Source organism: Heterodontus francisci, chromosome 14 (genome assembly GCF_036365525.1).
Source record: "Heterodontus francisci isolate sHetFra1 chromosome 14, sHetFra1.hap1, whole genome shotgun sequence".
NCBI classification, from domain to species: Eukaryota; Metazoa; Chordata; class Chondrichthyes; order Heterodontiformes; family Heterodontidae; genus Heterodontus; species Heterodontus francisci.
In genome coordinates, this window is record NC_090384.1 from 26522541 (window position 1) to 26548060 (window position 25520).

At 43.5% G+C, this 25520-nt stretch overlaps 1 protein-coding gene across 4 annotated transcripts in view; it reads right to left on the minus strand.

The window, feature by feature from the left end:
- apip (APAF1 interacting protein) overlaps positions 1–25520 on the minus strand; it is an 89737-nt gene that overhangs the window by 52543 nt on the left and 11674 nt on the right. For all 4 annotated transcript variants that reach the window (XM_068045923.1, XM_068045922.1, XM_068045920.1 and 1 more), the window contains one exon: positions 11422–11522. In XM_068045923.1, coding sequence (XP_067902024.1) covers positions 11422–11522 — 101 coding nt within the window. The remainder of the gene's footprint in view (positions 1–11421; positions 11523–25520) is intronic.

Sequence of the window (25520 nt, forward strand, 5' to 3'; positions counted from 1 at the left end):
AGGACATCTAAAGAATTGATAAAATGGAAAAAAAATAGAACGAGTAAACTACCAAGAAATATAAAAATAGATTGCAAGAGCTTCTACAAGTATGTGAAAAAGAATAGAACAGCCTGTTGTTCCCACAGAGGCTGAGACAGGAGAAATTATAATGGAGAATAAGGAAATAGCAGAAATGTTAAACAAATATTTTGTAATTGTCTTTACAGTAGAAGACACAATAAGCATAACAAAAATTGTGGGGAAGACGTTCAAAGAGACCGTTTTCCGACCACCCCCCACCACCCCCCCACCGCCGCCCTACATAAAGGGCGGCGGAGGCGGGAGCGGGTTGGGAAAGCCTCCTGGAGCCTCCCCTTCCATTTTATGCCATCCCCCCACCACCATCCCATTCTTTGGGGTGTCGCAAAATTCTGGCCACACATAAAGTCACATTTAGTTTAGAAAGCATGGTTCTGATCGCTGTACTACTTGGTTAAATCAATGAGATTCTTCTTTGTTTCTGTATACAATAATGAGACTAGTTTTAGGCAATAAATGTTGTGTTCCCAAAGTCATCTATGCCCTGAAAACAAATGGTAATAAAGGTAATCAGGTGAGCAAGAAGTTATTAAAATATAACATATAATATAGTTCTGATCCAGTTCTGATGAAGGGTCACTGACTTGAAACGTTAACTCTTCTCTCTCCACAGATGCTGCCGGACCTGCATTTCTTGTTTTTAATTCAGATTTCCAGCATCTGCAGTATCTTCCTTTTATTTTAGAGCTATAAGTTATTGTTACGGTTAGATTTGCACCTGTCAGGCAAACTCCCCATCTGCCAAGACTGAGGCACACATTATTTCGCCACATGAACAAAAACTTAAAATTGCAAGCCCTGGCTGCAAGGACATTTGCATAGTTCCAGACAATGTTGAAACAATGGGGACCCAGTAGTTGCTTCCCCAATACACAGAAATGGTCAGACCAGTTTTTGTCACATGATTAACTGGCTGTTGCAGAGTTTTGAACTGAGAGTTTTAAATTGGAGAAAACAGGAACTGAGACAAAGCCATGTGCTCATGGAGTAAAGATCTCTCCTGGAACTGAGGCAAGAAGACCTCTCCCCTGCCTGCTTCCATCTCCTTCCCACAGAACTGAATCTTGTGAAAACACATGAAACTCAAAGAGAGAAAGGTTTCCTACGTGAACAAGGTTTTAAGAAGACCACTAGGTGCCAACGCAAAGCAAGATTACTTACTAAAGGACTACAGTGAGCTTGAAGCACCGTAACAAGATATTGGCTCAAACTGTTCCACCTTATCTTTTCTTCTCTTTTCTGTTCCTATTTGCAAGTGTGTATCGCATGTGCACCCCAGCATGGGTGCGTTGTATATCCGTAGGCGTGAACCATATTAGAGTTTAAGTTTTATGTTTCAATAAAATTTCATCTTTCTTCTTTAAACCTGAGAAATCCTGTGTGAATTGGTTTATTTGTCTTATAATTGGAAAACTGTGAACAAGGATTCACAAAGTGGCAGCTCAAAAAACAGTGTGTTTAAAATTAAACCCTGTTATAATAAGACCAGGTGAAGATAGTAACAGACCCCTCGACACCTTTCGCACCTGGTCATGACAGAAATTGGGTGCTAGCGTCCGGATTGTTACCCACAGACGAACGAGTGAAATTGGAAGTGGGAAGCCAAATTGTTCCCAATCAAAAAGAGCAAATCAGTACAGGTTTTCTTGTGGTTGTGTGTGATTGAATACTAACATGTCTGTAACTGAAGCTAGTGGCTCCCCAAGCCAGGGTGAAGTAACTTGGGATAGGTTAAAAGCACCGTCTATGGAGGAGTTGAGAAAAATGGCTGAGCAGTGTGGGATCACTGTACGTGGCAAGGCTAGGAAGTCTGAACTCCTAAGGCTAGTGGTCAACCATTTTTCCCTTGAGTATGAAGAAGCAGAGGCAGTGTTAGAAGTAGACACAGAGAGGGGACTGCTAGCAAAGATACAATTGGAGCAAAGGAAATTTGAATTATAAGACAGGGAAAGAGGAAGAGAGAGAGACAGGAGAGGGAGAAAGAAAGAGCCTTTCAAAAGGAATGTGAAGAAAATGAAAGGCAGGAGAGAGAGAGAGAGAGAGAAAGACAGGAGAAGGAACGAGAGAGAGGGAAAGAATATTCTGGAAGGAATGCGAAGAGAGTTACAGTGGCTTGAGTTAACTAGGGGGTGACCGAGTAACCTTAGTGAAAGCATGGCCAATATGGAGGAGCAGAATTCAGGGCTGGATACAAAATTGCTAAAACTCGCTCAATTAATTCCAAAGTTCAATAAGGAAGATGTGAAAGTATTTTTCGTGTCTTTCGAGAAACTGGCAAGGCAGCTAAAATGGCCAGCTGAGACCTGGTCTCTTTTACTGCAAAGCAAACTAACCAGAAAAGCTCATGAGGTTTATTCCCTGTTGCCAGATGAGAGCTCATCCAATTATGAACTGACCAAAAATGCTATCCTCAAGGCATATAACTTAGTACTTAAAGCCTATCGCCAAAAGTTTAGAACCCTCAAAAAGCAAGCCAATCAAACTTATCTGGAGTTTGAAAGAAGTAAGCAGCTGGCTTTTGACTAATGGCTGAGGGCTTTAAAAATACAGCTCAGCTATGAGACTCTCAGAGAAGTAATTATGTTAGAGGAATTTAAAAACTCTCTCCCATTCTCAATAAAAACCCACGTAGAGGAGCAGCGGGTTCAGGGAGCCCGGCAAGTGGCCGTTCGGGCTGATGAGTTTGCTTTAATTTATATGTCTGTTTCCCAGGGGAGAACCTTTCCTAATCACCCCCACAAATCTGAAAAGGACAAAAGGTAGGAAGGTGATATACGCCCAGGCAGTCCTGGAAGAGAAAGGAAAGCAGGAGACACAGGGGGCCGTCCTCCAGCCAAAGAGGAAGATGCTGTGAGCAAGAGTGAGACCCGGAGACCTGCGTAGTTTCATTGTAATAAAGCAGGGCATTTAAAAGCTGACTACTGGAAACTAAAGGGGAAAAAAACCAGTAGGGTTAATCAAGGCACACCCACTCAGTGAAGACGGGACCCTGATGAAAAACTCGCTCAAGCTGTGGCTTTAACTGCAGTACGAGTGCAACCCAGGAAGCTTACTACAGCCAGTGCAGGAAAAGTTAATAGGATTCTGGAAGGTTATCAAGGTTTTGTCTTTGATGGGGAAAAAAACCCATTACCCTCAAGTGGGGCAAACAAGCCCATAGTGACTCTCAGGGACACAGGGACAACTAGATCCCTTTTACTGGGTAAAGGCCTGACCTTTCCCCCAGAGAGTGCAGTGAACATCAAAATGGTGGTGAATGGCATTTGAGGGCAGTGTATGCCTGTACCGGTACACCAGGTGCACCTGGAGTGCGACCTAGCTTCGGGGCTGGTGACTGTGGAGGTTGTCCCTAGTTTGCCAGTGGATGGGGCTGACCTGCTCCTGGGTTATGATCTGACAAGAGTGAAGGTGGTAGCCCCCCCAGTAGTGAAAGAAAGACCACAGGAGGTCAGAGAGATAGGGCGGTGGCAGGAGATAGCCTCCTGCAGAGTCCTTGAATGTGTAGTGGATCAGGCCATGATCAAACCAGCTCCCCAAGAGGAGAGTGCATTGGCACTGCAGGTAAATGACCATGAGGTCTGCCTGTCCAAGACTTTCTTTGGAAAGTTAGGAGACCCAGGGAATGAATTAAATGGATTTGCCCTAGGTGAGGCTCAGCGAGCCGACTCAGTATTGCAAGAGATAGTACAGGTTGCCCAGTCTGAAAGTGAAGCAGAAGGAGTCCCTGATTGATACTATTTAAAGAATGAGGTACTGATGAGGAAATGGAGTTCTCCTCACAGACCTGAGAGCAAGGAGTGAACAGCAGTTCAACAGTTAGTGGTGCCACAGAGGTACCGGGGAGAAATAGTAAGAAGGGCCCACGCAGTTTGACTGGCCAAAACTCCACAAGGATGTGGAGGAGTAGTGCAGGAGTTGCCACATGTGCCAGGTTAAGGGGAAACCCCAAACTACCGTGAAACCTGCACCCCTAAGTCCTGTACCAGTGTTAGGAGGACCCTCCAGTAGAGGGCTGGTGAACTATAAAGGCAGGTTAAAGGAAGTCCGGGAAGAATCCCGGATGAAAACACCTACTGTCTGGTCAAGCAACCCGCAAAATGTGAAAAGTTAGACCCCACATCCTCCTATGTGAATGCAGACCCTAGAAGCACCCCACCAGAGTTGCTAATAGCATTTACAGGAACCTGCAGAGTCAAAGAGAGACCTCTTGGGGGCAGAGAAACCATGAGGGTGATGCCTCATCGAGTCGAAGTGTCACAGGAGAATGCAGTTAAGTCTGCATAAATACCTGCAGGTAGGAATGTCCCAGAGAACAAACGGGAGAGTAACAAAGACTCTTCCCCACAGTCAGAGTAAAAGGGAACCATCCATCCCCTGAAGCCAGAAGTCTTTGCATGGATCAGGGAGTTCAGGATAGACCCAACCCCCCTACGAACTCTCCTGAGAAAAAAAAGAAATTAAAGCAGCCCTGGCACCCAGAACAGACCATTTTTTAATGAGTTTTAAGATTGTGAATGAATGGAAATGAATGAGAGGAATGCATGGTTTTCTTTCTGTATCTTACATTTCTCTCAAACTCTGTAATGAAATGCGCTGTTTTTCTTCAAATCGCATTTCATTCGCCTGGGTGTGGAGGTGTCAGGCAAACTCCCCCACCTGCCAAGACTGAGGCACACATTATTTCACCACATGAACAAAAACTTAAAATTGCAAGCCCTGACTGCAAGGACATTTGCATAGTACCAGACAATGTTGAAACAATGGGGACCCAGTAATTGCTTCCCCAATACACAGAAGTGGTCAGACCAGTTTTTGTCACATGACTAACTGGCTGTTGCAGAGTTTTGAACTGAGAGTTTTAAATTGGAGAAAACAGGAACTGAGACAAAGCCAAGTGCTCATGGAGTAAAGATGTCTCCTGGAACCGAAGCAAGAAGACCTCTCCCCTGCCTGCTTCCATCTCCTTCCCACAGAACTGAATCTTGTGAAAACACGTGAAACTCAAAGACAGAAAGGTTTCTTACGTGAACAAGGTTTTAAGACAACTACTGGGCCCCAACGAAAAGCAAGACTACTTACAAAAGGACTACAGTGAACTTGAAGCAATTAACAAGATATTGGCTCAAACTGTTCCACCTTATCTTTTCTTCTTCTCTTTTCTGTCCCTATTTGCATGTGTGTATCGTGTGTGCATGCTAGCGTGGGTGCGTTGTATATCTGTAGGTGTGTTGTATATCCGTAGGCGTGAACCGTATTATAAGTTTTAAGTTTTAATAAAATTCCATCTTTCTTCTTTAAACCTGAGAAAGTTTGTGTGAATTGGTTTCTTTGTCTTATAATTGGAAAACTGTGAACAAGGATCCACAAAGGGGGAGCTCAGAAACCAGTGTGTTTAAAATTAAACCTTGTTAATATAATAAGACCAGGTGAAGATAGTAACAGACCACTAGACACCTTTCGCAAATGGTTGTAACACACCTAAGAATAAATTACAGGCTCAAATTTAATCAAGGGATTCAAATGGTTGATATATAGAATATCGGACACTTGGGACTGAGTTACAGGCTGAAATCTATTTAAGGGATTCAAATTGTTTATTTGGGAGTGAGTTACAGGCTGGACACTAATTGTGGAGTTCAGGTTGTTTACGTATAGAATAAGAGGTACCGATGAGTGAGTTATAGGCTGGAATCTAATTGATGGGTTCAGATAGTTTATATATAGAACTGGTGGATTTCCTGTGGTGTTGCCCAAAGATAGTCAGGATAAAGCTAATTTCCCTCTGTGTATTAGTGAAGCAGCTAGTATGGATATGGATAACTCTGAGTGCTAATGAAGCTCTATCTAGTAGTGAAAGTGTGCAATTGCAGGAACAACTTTGTATTACAGTAATGATGCTCAAATGAGTGTGTGGCATGCGTAACAAATCTATTAGATAATGGTCTGGATTTTCCACTAAGTGGCAAATGAATGGTATTAGCTATTCATTACATCTACACTTGTCCACAGACTTACTGTGGGTTTGTTCAATGCGATTTAGAGTTATTAGAGAACCAAAAGACAGCAACGCCCTCTATAGGGTATCTGGGACCTCTGAACAGGGCAAGAAAAGTGTGTCTCCTTAACCAATCAGATTGAAGAATCCTTACTGAGACATGCGGAGTCTAAGCCAGGAACTGTAAGTTAGAATATTAAATTCAATGCCAAAACATGTACAGAAAGCAAAATAAAGAGAAGGTAAGAATTATAGGTTAAGAGAAAGAGATAACAAATACAAAATTAAAAAGTTTAATTTTTAAATTTAAAAAAAACTCCAACAATAATTAAAATCTGAAGGAAAGGTACTCCAAATTTCTGTGCCAAAGAGGTTCTTTGGTTATAATTAAGATTAATCACTCTGTTAAAAATCCACATGAATGGACAAGCCCCAACTTTTTCTGACATGTTTACTGGATATCAAGTGGGTAAATACTGCAGCTTCACGTGCTTCATGTATATGATAGAATCTCTCCCACCCTCCGCCCTACCACAGACCTTCCTTTTTGTTCTTCTTCCCCCCTTCCATTACCTCAAAATCTATTACATTTCTAGCCTTTGCCAGTTCTGATGAAAAGTCATCGACCTGAACTGTTAACTTTCTTTCTCTCTCCACAGATGCTGCCAGACCTGCTGAGTATTTCCAGCTCTTCCTGTTTTTATTTCTGATCGAGTAGTTGGGCTTCTGGTGTAAAGCATGACAATACAGCTTCCATGTAAATTTTGAAGACTTATGCTCCAGAACTAGTCATGCCCTTAGCCAAGCTGTTCCAGCACAGCTACAACATTGGCATCTATTGACAATGTGGAAAATGGCCCAGGGATATCCTGTCCACAAAAGGCAAGACAAATCCAATCCGGCCAATTATCGTCCCATCAGTCTACTCTCAATCATTAGCAAAGTGATGGAAGGTGTCATCGACAGTGCTATCAAGTGGAACTTAGCAATAAACTGCTCACTAACGCTCAGTTTGGGTTCCGCCAGGATCACTTGGTTTCAGACCTCTTCACAGCCTTGGTTCAAACATGGGCAAAAGAGCTAAATTCCAGAGGTGAGGTGGAATTACAGCCCTTGATATCAAGGCAGCATTTGACCAAGTGTGGCATCAAGGAGCCCTAGCAAAATTGAAGTTAATGGGAATCAGGGGGAAAACTCTCAACTGGTCAGATTCATAACCAGCACAAAGGAAGATGGTTGTGGTTGTTGGAGGCCAATCATCTCAGCCCCAGGGTATTGTTGCAGGAGTTTATTTTTATTCGTTCATGGGATGTGGGCGTCGCTGACTAGGCCAGCATTTATTGCCCATCCCTAATTGCCCCTGAACTGAATGGCCATTTCAAAGGGCATTTCAAGAGTCAACCACATTGTCACATGTAGGCCAGATCAGGTAAGGATGGCAGATTTCCATCCCTAAAGGACATTAGTGAACCAGATGGGTTTTTACAACAATTGACAATGGTTTCATGGTTACACTAGACTAGCTTTTTAATTCCAGATTTTATTAATTGAATTCAAATTTCACCATCTGCCGTTGGTGGGATTCGAACCCACGCCCCCAGAGCATTAGCCTGGACTTCTGGGCTACCAATCCAGTGACATTACCACTACGCCACTGCCTCCCCCACACAGTAATGTCCTAGGCCCAAGCATCTTTAGCTGTTTCATCAATGACCATACCTCTAACATAAGGTCAGAAGTGTGGATGTTCACTGACGATTGTACAGTGTTCAGTACCATTCACAACTCCTCAAACACTGAAGCTGTCCATGCCCACATGCAGTAAGACCTGGACAACATTCAGGCTTGGGCTGATAAGTAGCAAGTAACATTCGTGCCACACAAGTACCAGGTAATGACCATCTCCAACAAGAAAGAATCTAACCATCTCTGCTTGACACTCAATGGCATTACCATTGCTGAATCCCCTCACCATCAACATCCTGGGGGTTACCACTAACCAGAAACATAACTGGACCATCCATATATATACTGTGGCTACAAGAGCAGGTCAAAGAATGGGAATTCTGCAGTGAGTAACTCACAACTCACCTCCTGACTCCCCAAAGCCTGTCGATCATCTACATGCACCTGTCAAGAATATGGTGGAATGCTGACCACTTGCCTGAATGAGTGCAGCTCCAACAACACTCAAGAAACTTGATACCATCAAGGACAAAGCAGCCTGTTTGATCAGGGCCCCATCCACCACCTTAATCATTCACTCCCTCCAACACTGGTGCACAGTAGCTGCAATGTGCATCATCTATAAGATGCACTGCAGCAACTCGCCACGGCTCCTTCGAAAGCACCTTCCAAACCCATGACCTCTACTACCTAGAAGGACATGGGCAGCAGATGCTTGGGAATACCACCACCACCACCTGCAAATTTCCCTCCAAGCTGCACACCATTCTGACTTGGAATTATACCACCACTCCTTCACTATTGCTGTGTCAAAATCCTGGAACTCCCTCCCTAAAAACACTGTGGGTGTACTTAAACCACGTGAACTGCAGTGGTTCAAGAGGGCAGCTCACCACTACCTACTGAAGGGAAATTAGGGATGGGTAACAAATGCTGGCCTTGCCAGGGATGCTCACATCACATGAATGAATATAAAAAAAAAATTTGGCATTGATTTTTACACAGTCATCTCTGGGGTTATCCTGCAAATACATTTTGATAATCAATTTACTTAATATATTGAGATGTAAGGATGTATTCACTAAAGGTTTAACATGTTTTTGAAATCTTGATGACATGACTCACTTTTAAACCAATGATATATATCCAATGAAGCAGAAAAGCAACAAACACTAGATGGTGCTCAAAGGCTGTAACTTCAGTACAGCTGAACGCAATGATCCAAATCAGCCCAATTATGTGTCACGGATGTCACAACATCACATTAAAAAGAACTCCTGGGAAATTGACAAATACACTAATTCTCTCAGTCAGCGGAAAGGCCTTTGAATCGTACGTGACATAGGGCACAATCAAGCCATGTCGGTCTTTTGGGGGTGCAAGCTATGATCCCCATCAGTGATGCCATGCCAATGAACCAGCTTGTTCAGGCTGGCACTAGGCAAAACTTATCATTAAAAATGTTTCCTAACTAAAAACGTGAATATCTACTGCCTAAATATCTGAGTCATATCTTGAAAGCTAGTTAATGCTGCACTGTTTTATATGAATGTGTCTAACTCATTCATTATGGTTCTAAAAATTAAAAAAAATTAAAATTCTGGTGGACAAGGAGATCAGAGGATGAGTCAACCCACGCAGATCTGAACACTTCCATATGACAGATTTTCAAGACATTTTTCAGAAAGTCTCAACCTTTTCTTTTTAAAATAATGAGAACGATTGAAATGATATGATTGAAGCAAGCAACTTGGAAATGAGCACAGGACTTGAGGGCATAAATATAAAATTCACAAGCCTGAATTAAGGTTACTGGTTAGCTAGACTCGGAGTGAGAGAAACACGCTCTCAGAGAAATTAGGTGGTTCAGGTCAAATGATATCTTCAAAGGGATGCTGAATTTATGTCTGTTGAGAAGAAACATTTGAGATTAACTGCTTGTTTTTTTTGCTCCAGGAAGTAACATATTGTTCATTACAAAAAGATTATCAGGTGGGGTAGGCATTTAGTGCATTATAAAATCACACAGGGATTTTGGATGGAGTGGGCTTGATGAGTGAATGGCATTGCAGCATTCTACACTTTATTATTTTCTCATCTGGCAGAATAGTGCCTGCTGCCAGGGGAGAGAGGAGAGAAGAGGAAAACAGGAAATGTGTTTACAACCCAGAGATATTTAGCAAGTTATTTTCCTTTCCTACAGAAAATACATCCAATTCATGACATTGACCTAATTGTTATGGTTCAGGACTTTTCCCGACACTGTATTTGTGTTCACATCATTAAGAGCTTCTACTGGCAGATCTGCTTCTCCAATGATTCAAAGCTTATAACCTCATGCACAGAGCAAATGGGTTTAGTGCGCCTCAAGGTCTCTATCCTTTTATCAATGCATTTTGCATTGAAAGTCACACATGTTGCCACCATGCCCTCTTGTCCTCTGATAACAAAGGACAAGGTTAAGAATACTTCAATAGCCCAAAAGAATGAAACTTATTTTTGCAGAATTGGTTTCCTACATAGTACAACAAACTGCAAGATTTCCTAATATGCCTTTGAGACATCTAAAACTGACCAGAACTCAAGAAATGACTTACACCCTGCAGGATATATCTCAGTCGAAACAATCAAGTCAGATCTAAGGTGACCTTCCGAACTCAAAATGTTCCTTTGAAGCAGCCTCTGATTGTCTCCAGTAATAATATTTTCATCTATCACCCAAATGAACGTGTACAGTATTGGTCTCCGTATTTAAGGAAAGATGTAACTGCTTTGGAAGCAGTTCAGAGAAGGATAACTAGACTAATACCTGGAATGGGCGGATTGTCTTATGAGGGAAGATTGGACAGGCTAGGATTGTATCTGCTGGAGTTTAGAAGACTAAGAGGTGACTTGATTGAAACAGATAAGATCCTGAGGAGTCTTGACAGGGTGGATGTGGAAAGGATGTTTCCTCTTGTGGCAGAATCTAGAACTAGGGGTCACTGTTTGAAAATAAGGGGTCACCCATTTAAGACAAAGATGAGGAAAAAAATTTTCTCTCAGAGGGTTGAGAGTCTTTGGAATTCTCTTCCTCAAAAGGTGGTGGAAGCAGAGTTTTTGAATATTTTTAAGGCAGAGGTAGATAGATTCTTAATAAGCAAGGGGGTGAAAGGTTATTGGGGGCAGGCAGGAATGTGGAGTTGAGGTTACAATCAGATCAGCCATGATCTTGTTGAATGGCAGAGAAGGCTTGAGGGGACGAGTGGCCTACTCCTGCTCCTAATTCGTATGCTCATATGTATAATCAGAGGTGGGTTACCTTCCCTTGATGCTGGAAGCTACTTTTCAGACAGAAGTTGTCTACTTGTCTCACTTTCCCCTTCTACAGAGACAAAATAAATCTTTCCAAACTGGTGCTAGCAGAGAGCCTGTTTACATTCTTAACATCTGGCCTAATATCCATATGAAAAGATGTAATACAGAAATGTGACAGTCTGAAGCAAGATTAAATTGTTTCTGCCATACTAATGAAACACAAGTACAGAATTGTATTTACATTTCATAGAGTCTGTTGTGAGGAGGAATACTTTTCATAACCACCCTTCAATGCTGTGTATAGTATGTACAGAAACTTCCATAGGTTCTCTGGACAACCCTCTCTCTCCCTTCAAACTCACCCATACTTCAGGCTGATACCTCCACCAGTCCCGGTTACCCAGCCCAAAAGATAGAACTGCTTGCAGAGCTCTGGAATCAGGTTCCGTGGATGTTCTTTGTCCTAAAGAAACAATTGAAGATCTTTTAGTTTCTGGAATTATCCAGTTAAAAGGCTGTGTGGTGTAGTTAAAGATAATAGGCGGAAGCCCAGTTGAAGGAAGCTGCATGAATACTAACATATGTATTTATGAATGCTATAAAATTACTATAAAATGCTATAAAATAAAAGTGCTTTATTTTGGGCATCACCATTCCCCCCCATGCCTCCACATAGCACCTTGATGGGACTTCCCATTCTTAAATGAGCAGTGATGAGCTGTTACAGTCCCAATCTGCCAGAAGCTCCACTTCGGCTATTGGATGAAGCATTGGAGCCAAGATTCCCAAAACACACCCGGCTTACAGAGATTCAGGGACTCCACAACCCCATAATGCAACACATCTTACAGCCTTACTGCCTGGATATTGGAGGTAAGCTTAAAAATTTATTAAATACTGTATTTTTATATGTGATAACTTTTTCACAACTTCATTTTGACAAGATCAGCTCTCCAGGACTGGCCTGATTCATGTCAGGCATGTCTCCTGCTTGAATTGGTTTTTCCCATGGGATTTATGCGTTGATAATTTGTTTGGCTATCCAATTGATTTAAAATTATTTTAAAACTATTTCTTCATGCTTCAATTCACTTTATATATAGAGTATATATTTTGAATTTCAATACATATTGAATGCTGCTCATTTCCAATTAATTTTAACATTTACTTTAACATTTTCCCCAGGTCTATTTGATTACTGACTTAATATTTTACTACTGACTAAAATTTTATATTTTACCATTGATTCCCTAGCCAGCGGAAAAGCCCCTGGGAAGGACAGCATTACCCCTGAAATAATCAAGAGTGCCAAGCCTGCTATACTCTCAGCACTACATGAACTGCTATGCCTGTGCTGGGACGAGGGAGCAGTACCCCAGGACATGCGCGATGCCAACATCATCACCCTCTATAAAAACAAAGGTGACCGCGGTGACTGCAACAACTACCGTGGAATCTCCCTGCTCAGCATAGTGGGGAAAGTCTTTGCTCGAGTCGCTCTGAACAGGCTCCAGAAGCTGGCCGAGCGCGTCTACCCTGAGGCACAGTGTGGCTTTCGTGCAGAGAGATCGACTATTGACATGCTGTTCTCCCTTCGTCAGATACAGGAGAAATGCCGTGAACAACAGATGCCCCTCTACATTGCTTTCATTGATCTCACCAAAGCCTTTGACCTCGTCAGCAGACGTGGTCTCTTCAGACTACTAGAAAAGATCGGATGTCCACCAAAGCTACTAAGTATCATCACCTCATTCCATGACAATATGAAAGGCACAATTCAACATGGTGGCTCCTCATCAGAGCCCTTTCCTATCCTGAGTGGTGTGAAACAGGGCTGTGTTCTCGCACCCACACTTTTTGGGATTTTCTTCTCCCTGCTGCTTTCACATGTGTTCAAATCCTCTGAAGAAGGAATTTTCCTCCACACAAGATCAGGGGGCAGGTTGTTCAACCTTGCCCGTCTAAGAGCGAAGTCCAAAGTACGGAAAGTCCTCATCAGAGAACTCCTCTTTGCTGACGATGCTGCTTTAACATCTCACACTGAAGAATGCCTGCAGAGTCTCATCGACAGGTTTGCGTCTGCCTGCAATGAATTTGGCCTAACCATCAGCCTCAAGAAAACGAACATCATGGGGCAGGATGTCAGAAATGCTCCATCCATCAATATTGGCGACCACGCTCTGGAAGTGGTTCAAGAGTTCACCTACCTAGGCTCAACTATCACCAGTAACCTGTCTCTAGATGCAGAAATCAACAAGCGCATGGGTAAGGCTTCCACTGCTATGTTCAGACTGGCCAAGAGAGTGTGGGAAAATGGCGCACTGACACGGAACACAAAAGTCCGAGTGTATCAGGCCTGTGTCCTCAGTACCTTGCTCTACGGCAGCGAGGCCTGGACAACGTATGCCAGCCAAGAGCGACGTCTCAATTCATTCCATCTTCGCTGCCTTCGGAGAATACTTGGCATCAGGTGGCAGGACTATATCTCCAACACAGAAGTCCTTGAAGCGGCCAACATCCCCAGCTTATACACACTACTGAGTCAGCGGCGCTTGAGATGGCTTGGCCATGTGAGCCGCATGGAAGATGGCAGGATCCCCAAAGACACATTGTACAGCGAGCTCGCCACTGGTATCAGACCCACCGGCCGTCCATGTCTCCGTTATAAAGACGTCTGCAAACGCGACATGAAATCGTGTGACATTGATCACAAGTCGTGGGAGTCAGTTGCCAGCATTCGCCAGAGCTGGCGGGCAGCCATAAAGACAGGGCTAAATTGTGGCGAGTCGAAGAGACTTAGTAGTTGGCAGGAAAAAAGACAGAGGCGCAAGGGGAGAGCCAACTGTGCAACAGCCCCAACAAACAAATTTCTCTGCAGCACCTGTGGAAGAGCCTGTCACTCCAGAATTGGCCTTTATAGCCACTCCAGGCGCTGCTTCACAAACCACTGACCACCTCCAGGCGCGTATCCATTGTCTCTCGAGATAAGGAGGCCCAAAAGACTTTACATTTATCATTTCCATTTTAAACTCCATTAAACAGTATTAATATGATTTTTATGATTTCAGTGAGGTTATCTAATTTATTGATTTTTCATTGATTATTTGATCTAGATGGCATCTTTCATTAATTGTATCATTTTAGAATCTTGCTAATTATCGGTTAAGTGCATTTCAGATAACAAGAGCAATGTCATGAGCGAATAACACTATGATACTTTTGCACAGGATATAATGCAAGCATACTGAACTATCATCAGCAGCTTCACCAGGACATCCGCTATCAACCTCACGAGAACGCAGCAAGGCCGAGAAAGCGGAGGTCCTCCCGAATTTATTTATTTATTCGTTCATCGGATGTGGGCATCGCCCATCCCTAATTGCCCTTGAACTGAGTAGCAGGATTTAATTTTCATTTTGTTCCTCCATTTCCCATTTGGGAGTTCGACAAATTGACAACCTGCTGGCTGCAGGGTGGGAAAACCAAGAGCTGTAGGCTGCAAACAGGGACCCTTGGGGTTGGTCCTGGAAAATTGGCTGGGTGGCGTGGGGGAAATTAAAATTGAGGCTCAGGTCAGTCAGTAAAGCAGCAGGAAGGAAGGCTGCAAAAGTATACAAGACTGCAGAATCAGCTGCGACGAAGAAATAAATCCTCCACCGTCGACTGGACAGATAGCCAAGTGAATCTAAGGGTCTAGGATAAAGAACAGTCTTTCCAAGTGGATTTGTTTTTTTTATATTCATTCATGGGATATGAGCAAAGCTGGCAAGGACAGCATTTATTGCCCATCTCTTATTGCCTTTCCGAAGATGTTGGTGAGCCACCTTCTTGAACTGCTGCAGTCTATGTGGTGTAGGTACATCCAGAGTGCTGTTACGGAGGGAGTTCCAGGATTTTGACCCAGTGACAGTGAAGGATTGGTGATATAGTTTCAAGTCAGGATGGTGTGTGACTTGCAGGTCCTATATACCTACTGCCCTTGTTTGTTTAGGCAGTATAGTGGGTTTGGAAGATGCTGTCGAAAGATCCTTGGTGACTTGCTGCAATGCGTCTTGTAGATGGTCCACACTGCAGCCTCTGTGCGCTGGTGGTGGAGGGACTGAATGTTTAAAGTGGTGGATGCGGTGTCAATTAAGTGGCCTGCTTTGTCCTGCATGGTGTTGAGCTTCCTGAGTGTTGTTGGAGCTGCATTCATCCAAGTAAGTTGAGAGTATTCCATTACACTACTGACTTGTACCTTATAGTTGATGAAAATGCTTTGGGGAGTCAGGAGGTGAGTTAACCACCACCGAATACCCAGCCTCTGACCTACTCTTGTAGCCACAATATTTATGTGGCTGGCTCAGTTAAGTTTCTGGTCAATAGTAACCCCATTGATGGTGGGAGATTCAGTGATGACAATGCTGTTTACCGTCAAAAGGGTAGTTAGACTCTCTCTTGTTGGTCATTGCCTGGCACTTGTGTGGCATGAATGTTACTTGACACAATCAGCCTAAGCTTGAATACTGTTCAGGTCTTACTACACGTGGGCACGGACTGCTTCATTATTTGAGGAGTTGCAAATGGAATTATCAGCTAACAGCCCCATTTCTGCCCTTACAATGGAAGGAAGGTCACTAATGAACCAACTGCAGATGGTTGAGCCTTAGACACTATCCTGAGGAATTCCTGCAATCATGTCTTGGGACTGAGATGATTGGTCTCCAACAACCACAACCATCTTCCTTTGTGTTAGTTAAGACTCCAGCCAGTGATTCCCTTTGACTTCAATTTTACTAGGGCTCCTTGATTGCCACACGCAGTCTAATGCTGCTTTGATGTCAAACACAGTCACTTTCACCTCACCTCTGGAATTCAGCTCTTTTATCCATGTTTGGACCAAGGCTATAATGAAGTCTGGCAGATCCCAAACTGAGCTTTGGTGAGCAGCTTGTTGGTGGGTAAGTGTCGCTTGATAGCACTGTTGATGGCACCTTCCATTACTTTGCTGATGGTTGAGAGCAGACTGATGAGTGCTAACAGGCTGGATTGAATTTGTCCTGCTTTTTGTGAACAGGACTCACCTGGGCAATTTCCACTTTGATGGGCAGAATCCAATGTTGTAGCATACTGGAACTTAGCTAGGAGTGTGGCTAGTTCTGGAACACAAGTCTTCAGCACTACAGTCGGAATGTTGTCAGCGCCCAAAACTTTTGCTGTATCCAGTGCACTCAGCCGTTTCCTGATATTATGTGGAGTGAATTCAATTGGCTGAAGATTACATGGGTACGACCATACGAACTAATAGCAGGAGTAGGCCATTCAGCCCCTCGAGCCTGATCTGCCATTCTATAAGATCATGGCTGACTGGACTCAACTCCACTTTCCGGCCTATCCCCGATTGGCATCTGTAATGGAGGGGGACTTCAGCAGAGGGTCTTTATTAGTGATTTGTTAGTGTATGTGTGTTTTCTTCATCTTTGCAATGGTGCACAACAGAAGTTGAACTGAGTATGTGGAGGTCATGTGGCATATCTGGGGCTGAATTTTACAGAATCCCTTGAGATGGGTTTGGAGGTGCAGGGGGGCCCATAGAATTGCGACAGGAGGCGGAAGGACCATCGCCTCCCCATTGCAACGCAATTTTGTCAGGAACTGGATAGGCCGAAGACGGCCTTCCCGCTCAGCCAATTGAGGCCCTTAAGTGGCCTATTACCAGCCACTAAAGGGCCTCGTCCTGTCGCCGCTGCCCTCGCCAGGCAAACCTGCACCTCCCTCCCCCTGCACTAAATGCCCACCCTCCCCCCCACAACTTGCCAGGGCCTGCTGCTCTGGCCCAAGCGACCCCACCTCATTCACCTAGGGTCCATGCTCCAGAGCTGGGTTTGGATCCACGGCCTCTTGCAGTACCAATAACTCCCAGTGGCGCTGCTGATACTACTGAGCTGCCAGCCCTGTGAGTGGCCAGCAGCTCTTGGAAGCAGGACCCCCGTCTTTAAAGGGACGGGGATCCTGGTGTTGGGCACTTCTATGCTAGAGTGTCGGTAGATCGCACCAGGGGGCCACTGAAAAGCCAAGGCAGGGTTCCTCTCGCCTTTTTGGTCCAGTGCCATGGCGCCCTGCCGAGGGGACAAAATCCAGCCCCTATTGTTCTGTACGTTTTACCTAATGTGGAATGATGTAGCTTACAAATCAAACCAAACAATATTAACTCAGTCTGCCTTTGGAGAGATTAAAGGAGTACACTTGTTTAAGACATGGAGATCCCCTCTAATTGCAAGGGTGTTTCAGTATTCTGTTTCCAGGTGCTGCTACATTGCTAGCAGACAGGGCAGTGGGAATCAAATACCATAGAAAAGCAGGCATGCAACCCACCAAAAGCAACGACTAAATGCCACTGAACTGGAGTAGATACTTGCGGCAGACCTGAGTTTGTAACACCCCACCTCATGTGCACACATGGAATTGAACTGATGAACAAGACAGTTCCAGTGGTAGGAAACAGGACGTACCATATATAACAACAGGTGTCTCATGTTTTGATGCTCTCTAAATAAGCAGGAGTGATTTGTAGAGTTTTTTTGAGCTGAAGTAGCAACCATTATAGGTCAGAAAAGGACAGCAAGAAAGAACTGGGAGCTTGTCCAGCTATTGAACACTGCAAAAAAGCTGGCTTATTCTGGTTTGGTTATATTAAGAGGATAATTGTGAAAAAGGTAATCTATCTGTTTGTATTGGATGTCAGCTAAAGAATTGGAGAATCCACAGGATTCCCAACGATAGAATGAGAGTGCAGAGGAGAAAATGGAGCAACGCACTCCAGCTCCAAAAATAATAGGAGGTAATACTTAGGACAGCGTGTTCAGTTTCAGCCATGCTTCATCGGGTCATGTTGGTGACCCTGCAATCAGGGAATGCTGCTCTGAGTCAGTTCTTGAAGAAAATCAGGCCTCACTGAATGCCAAGGCGGTGCAGAATCCATCAGAGTGACAGCAGCATCAAGTCTACTGATTATCACATGTCTGGAATTATTAAAAATTCTTTCAAGGGATGCAGAGAAGTGTGAAGTGAATCATTTTGACAGGAAGAACATGGAGAGACAATATAAAATAAAGGGCGCAATTTCAAAGGGGGTGCAGTAGCAGAGAGACCTGGGTATGTACGTGCATAAAATCATTGAAGGTGGCAGGAAAGGTTAAGAGAGTGGTTAATAGAGCATACAGTATCCTAGGCATAGAGTACAAAAGCAGGGAAGTTATGTTAAACTTGTACAGTATACTGGTTCGGCCTCAACTGGAGTATTGTGTTCCGTTCTGGGCGTCACACTTTAGGAAAGATGTGAAGGCATTGGAGAGAGTACAGAAAAGGTTCACAAGAACGGTTCTGGGAATGAGGAACTTCAGGTATGTGGATAGATTGGAGAGGTTGGGACAGTTTTCTTTGGAGAAGGTTGAGAGGAGATTTGATAGAGGTGTTCAAAATTAGGGGGGATCTGGACAGGGTAGATAAGGAAAAACCAGCCCCATTGGTGGAGGGATCGCGAGAACAAGAGTACAGATTTAAGGTAATTGGCAAAAGAAACAATAGCGACATGAGGAAAAACTTTTTCACACAGTGCGTGGTTTGGACATGGAATGCTCTGCCTGAGAGTGTGGTGGAGGCAGATTCAATCGAAGCTTCAAGAAGGAATTGGATTGCTATCTGAAAAGGAAGAATGTGCAGCGTTACAGAGAGAAGGCAGGAGAGTGGCACTAGGTAAACTGCTCTTTTGAAGAGTTGGCGTAGACACAACAGGCCAAATGGCATCCTTCTGCGCTGTAAGTATTCTGTGATTCTATGGGGGCGTCAGTGATAAGGCCAGCATTTGTTGCCCATCCCTAATTTTCCTTGCGAAGGTGAAGGCGAGCAGTTGAAGACATAGAAACATAGAAAATAGGAGGAGTAGCCCATTCGGCCCTTCGAGCCTGCTCAGCCATTCATTATGATCATGGCTGATCATCCAACTCAGTAACCTGTTCAAGCTTTTGCCCCATACCCTTTAGTCCCTTTAGACCCAAGAGCTATATCTAACCCCTTCTTGATAACATACAAAGTTTTGGCCTCAACTGCTTTCTGTGGTAGCAAATTCCACAGGCTCACTACTCTCTGGGTGAAGAAATTTCTCCTCACCTCAGTCCTGAAAGGTTTACCCCGTATCCTTAGACTATAACCCCTGGTTCTGGACTCCCCCACCATCGGGAACATCCTTCCTGCATCTACCCTGTCAAGAATTTTATATGTTTCTATGAGATCCCCCCTCACTCTTCTGAACTCCAGCAAATATAATCCTAACCGACTCAATTTCTCCTCATGTGTCAGTCCCGCCATCCCAGGAATCAGTCCGGGAAATCTTTGCTGCACTCCCTCTTTAGCAAGAACATTCTTCCTCAGATAAGGAGACCAAAACTGCACACAATATTCCAGGTGTGGCCTCACCAAAGCCCTGTATAATTGCAGCAAGACATCCCTGCTTCTGTATTCGAATCCTCTCACTATGAAGGCCAACATACCATTTGCCTTTTTTACCGCCTGTTGCACCTCCATGCTTACCTTCAGTGACTGGTGTACGAGAACACCCAGGTCTCGCTGCATATTCCCCTCTCTCAGTTTATAGTCGTTCAGATAATAATCTGCCTTCCTGTTTTTGCTACCAAAATGGAGAACCTCACATTGATACACATTATACTGCATCTGCCATGCATTTGCCCACTCACTCAACTTGTCCAAATCACCCTGAAGCCTCTCTGCATCCTCCTCACAACGCACCCTCCCACCCAGTTTTGTGTCATCTTCAAATCTGGAGATATTACATTTAGTTCCCTCATCTAAATCATTAATGTATATTGTGAATAGCTGGGGTCCTAGCACCGATCCCTGTGGTACCCTACTAGTCACTGACTGCCATTCGGAAAAAAAAACATTTATCCCTACTCTTTGTTTCCTGTCCGCCAACCAATTTTCTACCCATCGCAATACACTACGCCCAATCCCATGCGCTTTAATTTTACATGCTAATCTCTAACATGGGACTTTGTTGAAAGCCTTCTGAAAGTCCAAATAAACCACATCCACTGGCTCCCCCTCATCAACTCTGCTAGTTTCATGCTCGAAGAATTCTTGTAGATTTATCAAGGATGATTTCCCTTTCATAAATCCGTGCTAACTCTGTCCGATTCTACCACTGTTCTCCAACTGTTCTGCTATAAAATCTTTGATAATGGACTCTAGAATTTTCCCCACTACCGACATCAGGCTGACTGGTCTATAATTCCCTGCTTTCCCTCTACCTCCCTTTTTAAATAGTGGAGTTATATTAGCTACCCTCCAATCTGTAGGAACTGTTCCAGAGTCTATGGAATCTTGGAACATGACCACCAATGCATCCACTATTTCTAGGGCCACTTCCTTAAGTACTCTGGGATGCAGACCATCAGGCCCTGGGGATTTATCAGCGTTCAATCCCATCAATTTCCCCAACATCATTTCTCTACTAATACTGATTTCTTTCAGCTCCTCTGTCTCACTAAGCCCTGTGTTCCCCAACAGTTCCCCAACATTGATACTTACACAAGTCAAAGAGCATCCCAACACAGCAGAGTGCCACCCGTTATTTGAAACTGAACAAGTGCAGATAGTTGCCTATATCAAAAAGGTGGCATTTTTACTTCACAATCTTACACATTTGAACAGTGACACAAATTCCATTTATGCAATGTAGTGGAGTTGAAACAAAATGTGGCAGTGACGAGCAGTAATTCATCCAACTATCCAACCTAATCCCTTTGGATCAAAGAGTTGTTCATTAACCATGTCTAGGAATGATGCCAGAAAGAAGCAGCATGCAGATGAGGAAGAGGTGGAGAAAGCAACAGATGCTTGAGGGACTCTCATGGTCATAGTGTGAGATTGAGGAGAAAAATCATTGGTAGAGGAGCTCTGGCCATGATCAGGTATGTAAGACTGGAAGCAAGCAAGGGCAATTCCCCTGAATTGGGCAATGTAGGATTTGGAGGATGATGGTGGTCAACCAGCTTAAGGGCTGCAGAGATGGCAAGGATAATGCTCACGGTCACAGAAAAGGTTTTTCTGACTTTGAATGAGCCATTTTGATGCTGTAGAAGGGTGGTAACTTGATTAAAAACATGGAATTGCAGGAAAGTTGGCTAAGATCCGGGAGCTAAAAACACATTCAAGGACATTGAAGCAGAAAGGGAGGTTGAAGATTGCATGATAGTTAATGAAAATAGAGAGATCAAGAATATGTTTTTGAGAGAGTGCTGAAGACAGGAGTTTTGAAAGGGAGAGGACAGGAAATCATTAATGATGATAGCTAGCAGTCATGGACTTGAATGGGAGTTGCATGATCTGCAGTTTTTGGGAATGGGGTTGAGGGAGTAGGAGGTGGATCTCATGGATGAGATGCAATTGGAGAGGGCATGAGGAGATGGAAGAGTGAGGGGTTAAAGACTAGGATAGGAAGGGAGTAAGCAATATGGTAACAGGGGAGAAGGAGGGGAAACAGAATAAGCTGCTTAACTAATGGTCTTTAACTTGCTGAAAAAGAAATTTATGAGCTCCTTGGTGTTAGAGGTGAGGGTGGAGGGGCAGGGAAGAGAGGTTTAAGGAGATGATTGGCAATGGTGGAAAGGAGCCCCAGATTAACAAGGCTCCCCAGGATGAATGAAACAACAAGCAGTCCTGGTAGAGGAATGTGGGGCCTGGAGTGATCTGGCAGTGGATGGCTAAGCTAGTCTTGAGTCATTTATATTTTTATTTATATAAATGACTTAGATGAAGGGACCGAAGGTATGCTTGCTACATTTGCTGATGACACAAAGATAGGTAGGAAAGTAAGTTTTGAAGAGGACATAAGGAGGCTACAAAGGGATATAGATAGGTTAGGTGAGTAGGCAAAGACCTGGCAAATGAAGTATAATGTGGAAAAATATGAAATTGTCCATTTTGGCAGGAAGAATTAAAAAGAAGCATATTATCTAAATGGTGAGAGATTGCAGAGCTCTGAGATACAGAGGGATCTGGATGTCCTACAGCATGAATCTCAAAAGGTTAGTATGCAGGTACAGCACGTAATTAGGAAAGCTGATAGAATGTTATCGTTTATCGCGAGGGGAATTGAATACAAAAGTAGGCAGGTTATGCTTTAGTTATACAGGGCATTGGTGAGACCACATCTGGAGTGCTGTGTGCAGTACTGGTCTCCTTACTTAAGGAAGGATGTAGATGCATTGGAAGCAGTTCAGAGAAAGTTTATTAGACTGATACCTGGAATGGGTGAGCTATCTTATGAGAAAAGATTGGACAGGCTAGGCTTGTATCCACTGGAATTTAGAAGAGTGATTGAAACATATAAGATCCTGAGGGGTCTTGACAGGGTGGATGTGGAAAGGATGTTTTCCCTTGTGGGAGAATCTAGAACTAGAGGTCACTGTTTAATGAGGAGTAATTTTTTCTCTCAGAGGGTCGTGAGTCTTTGGAATTCTCTTCCTTAAAAGGCGGTGGATGCAGAGTCTTTGAATATGTTTAAGGCAGAGTTAGATAGATTCTTGATAAGCAAGGGGGTGAAAGGTTATCGGGGAGAGGTGGGAATGTGGAGTAATCAGTTCAGCCATGAACTTACTGAATGGCGGAGCAGGCTCGAGGGGCCTATTCCTGCTCCTAATTTGTATATTTGTAAGAGTCTGCACCCTTTGGACTTGAGGGAGTGAAGTTTGAGGGTGAGAAATTTGGGTCTGAAACTAGTGTCTTAAACTAAATTAAAGGTAATTACAAAGGTATGACGATGAGAGTTGGCTACAGTAGACTAGGAAAAATAGGTTAAAAGGTAATATGGTAGATAAGCAGTGGCAGACATTTAAGGAGATATTTCATAACTCTCAACAAAGATAATATACCATTGTTATGAATGCTGGACTTAGTAGCATGATTATGTTTTAAAAACTGTGATTTTTAATGTAGTTTAAGATGGAGTCAGAGAAGTCAGATGACCTCACATCAACTCTGCTTAAAGATCTTGGTTACCAAGACAACAGAGAACCCAGATCCAAGACCTTTTTGGAAAACAGATACCGCAGGGTTTAACACATGAAGAACAATGGGTTTCACCTTCTCAGACTTTCAGATCGCAAACAAGGAGTCAGTGGTTTTGAAAATCTAAGCATGAATTGCAGTTGCTAACACCTGGAAACAACGAAAAGCCCGATGGCTCTGCTGTAGCCAGACTTGTGACCTCTGCATTTTGGAAAAGACAACTGGCTATTGCGTTTTGATTCCAGATAAAATCAACAGATTTTCAGGAGGCAGGCAGCAGTAAGGAAGACTAGAGGAAGAACAGCAGTGGTAGCCTCAGAGAGGAGAATCATAGAAATCATACAAAGTTTAAGGCACAGAAAGAGGCCACTTGGCCCATTGTATCTGTGCCGGCCAGAAAACGATCCACCTATTCGAATCCCACCTTCCAGGATTTGATCCGTAGCCCTGCAGCTTACGGCACTTGAGGTACATATCCAGACTCCTTTTGAATGAGTTGAGGGTCTCTGCCTCAACTACCCTTTCAGGCACTGAAAGTGAAAAAGTTTTTCCTCATCTCCCCTCTAATTTTTCTACCAATCACTTTAAATCTGTGACCTCTCTGCTAAGGCCCCTCAAAATTTTATACATTTCAATCAGATCTCCCCTCAGCCTTCTCTATTCCAAGGAGAACAACCCCAGCCTATCCAATCTTTCCTCATAGCTGCATTTTTCCTGTCCTGGCAACATCCTCATAAATCTCCTCTGTATCCTCTCTATTGCAATTACATCCTTTCTGTAATGAGGTGACCAGTACTCAAGTTGTGGCCTAGGTTCCAGCACAATCTCCCTGCTCTTGTATTCTATACCTCGACTAATAAAGGAAAGGATTCCATATGACTCCTTAACCACCTTATCGACTTGTCCTGCTACCTTCAGGGATCTGTGGACATTCACTCCAAAGTCCCTTACTTTCTCTACACTTCTCAGTATTTTCCCATTAATCGTGTATTCCTTTGCCTTGTTTGACCCCCCCAAATGCATCATCTCATACTTCTCCAGGTTGAATTCCATTTGCTACTTTTCTGTCCATCTGACCAGACCATCAGTATCTTCCTGCAGCCGAGAGCTATCCTCCTCGTTATCTACCACACGGCCAATCTTTCTGTCGTCCGCAAATATCTTGATCATGGCCCTACATTTACGTCCAAATCGTTGATATACACCACATAAATCAGGGGACCCAGTACTGAGCCCTGCGGAAGGAACGCTACTGGAAACAGCCCTCCAGTTGCTAAAACAATCAACAATTACCCTTTGTTTCCAACCACTGAGCCAATCCCACGGGATTGTATTTTTTTAACCAGTCTGCCATGTGGGCCCTTGTCAAAAGCCTTGCTAAAATCCATGGAGACCACATCAACTGCAATACCCTCATCTATCATCCTTGTTACTTCTTCAAAATATTCGATCAAGTTAGTCAAACAAGATCTTCCCTTAACAAATCCATGCTATCCTTGATTAACCTGTGCCTAAGTGAAAGCTTATCCTGTCTCTCAGAATAGTTTCCAATAATTTGCCCACCACTAAGGTTAGACTGACTGGCCTGTAATTATTCGGTCTATCCTTCGCTCCCTTTTTAAAACAGAGGCACAACGATAGCAATTTTCCAATCCTCCAGCACCACACCTGCATCCAGTGAGGACTGGAAAATGATGGTCAGACCCTCTGCTATTTCCTCTCTTGCTTCTTTTAACTGCCTAAGATATACTTCATCTGGCTCTGGTGATTTATCAACTTTCAAGGATGCTAATCCCATTAATACTTCCTCTCTCCCTATGTTTATCACATCCTTCACACTCTTCCTCCTTAACTACAATATCTGCATCGTCCCTCTCTTTTGGGAAGATAGACACAAAGTATCCATTAAGAACCATACTAATATCTTCTGCTCCTACACATAGGTTACCGTTTTGATCTTTTATTGGCTCTACTCTAGCCTTAGTTATCCTCTTACTCTTAATGTATTGATAAAATATCTTTGGGTTCACCTTGATTTTGCTTGCCAATATTCTTTGATGCCCTCTCTTTGCTTTCCTAATTTCCTTTTTGATTTCACCCCTCCACTTTCTATACTCCTCTTGGCGTTTTGCAATATTGAGTTCTCGGTGTTGGACATAAGCTGTCCTTTTCTGCCTTATCTTACCCTATAGGCGACTTGACATCCTCGATGTGGCCGTCTCAACCTTTTACTTTCTGGGAACATGTTTACCTTGAACCCCCTGAATCTCCCCTTTGAATGCCTCCCACTGTTCTGACACTGATTTACCTTCAAATAGCTTTTCCAGTCCACTTTCACTAAATCAGTCCTCAGTTTAGTAAAATTGGCCTTGCCCCAGTTGAGAACTCTAACTCC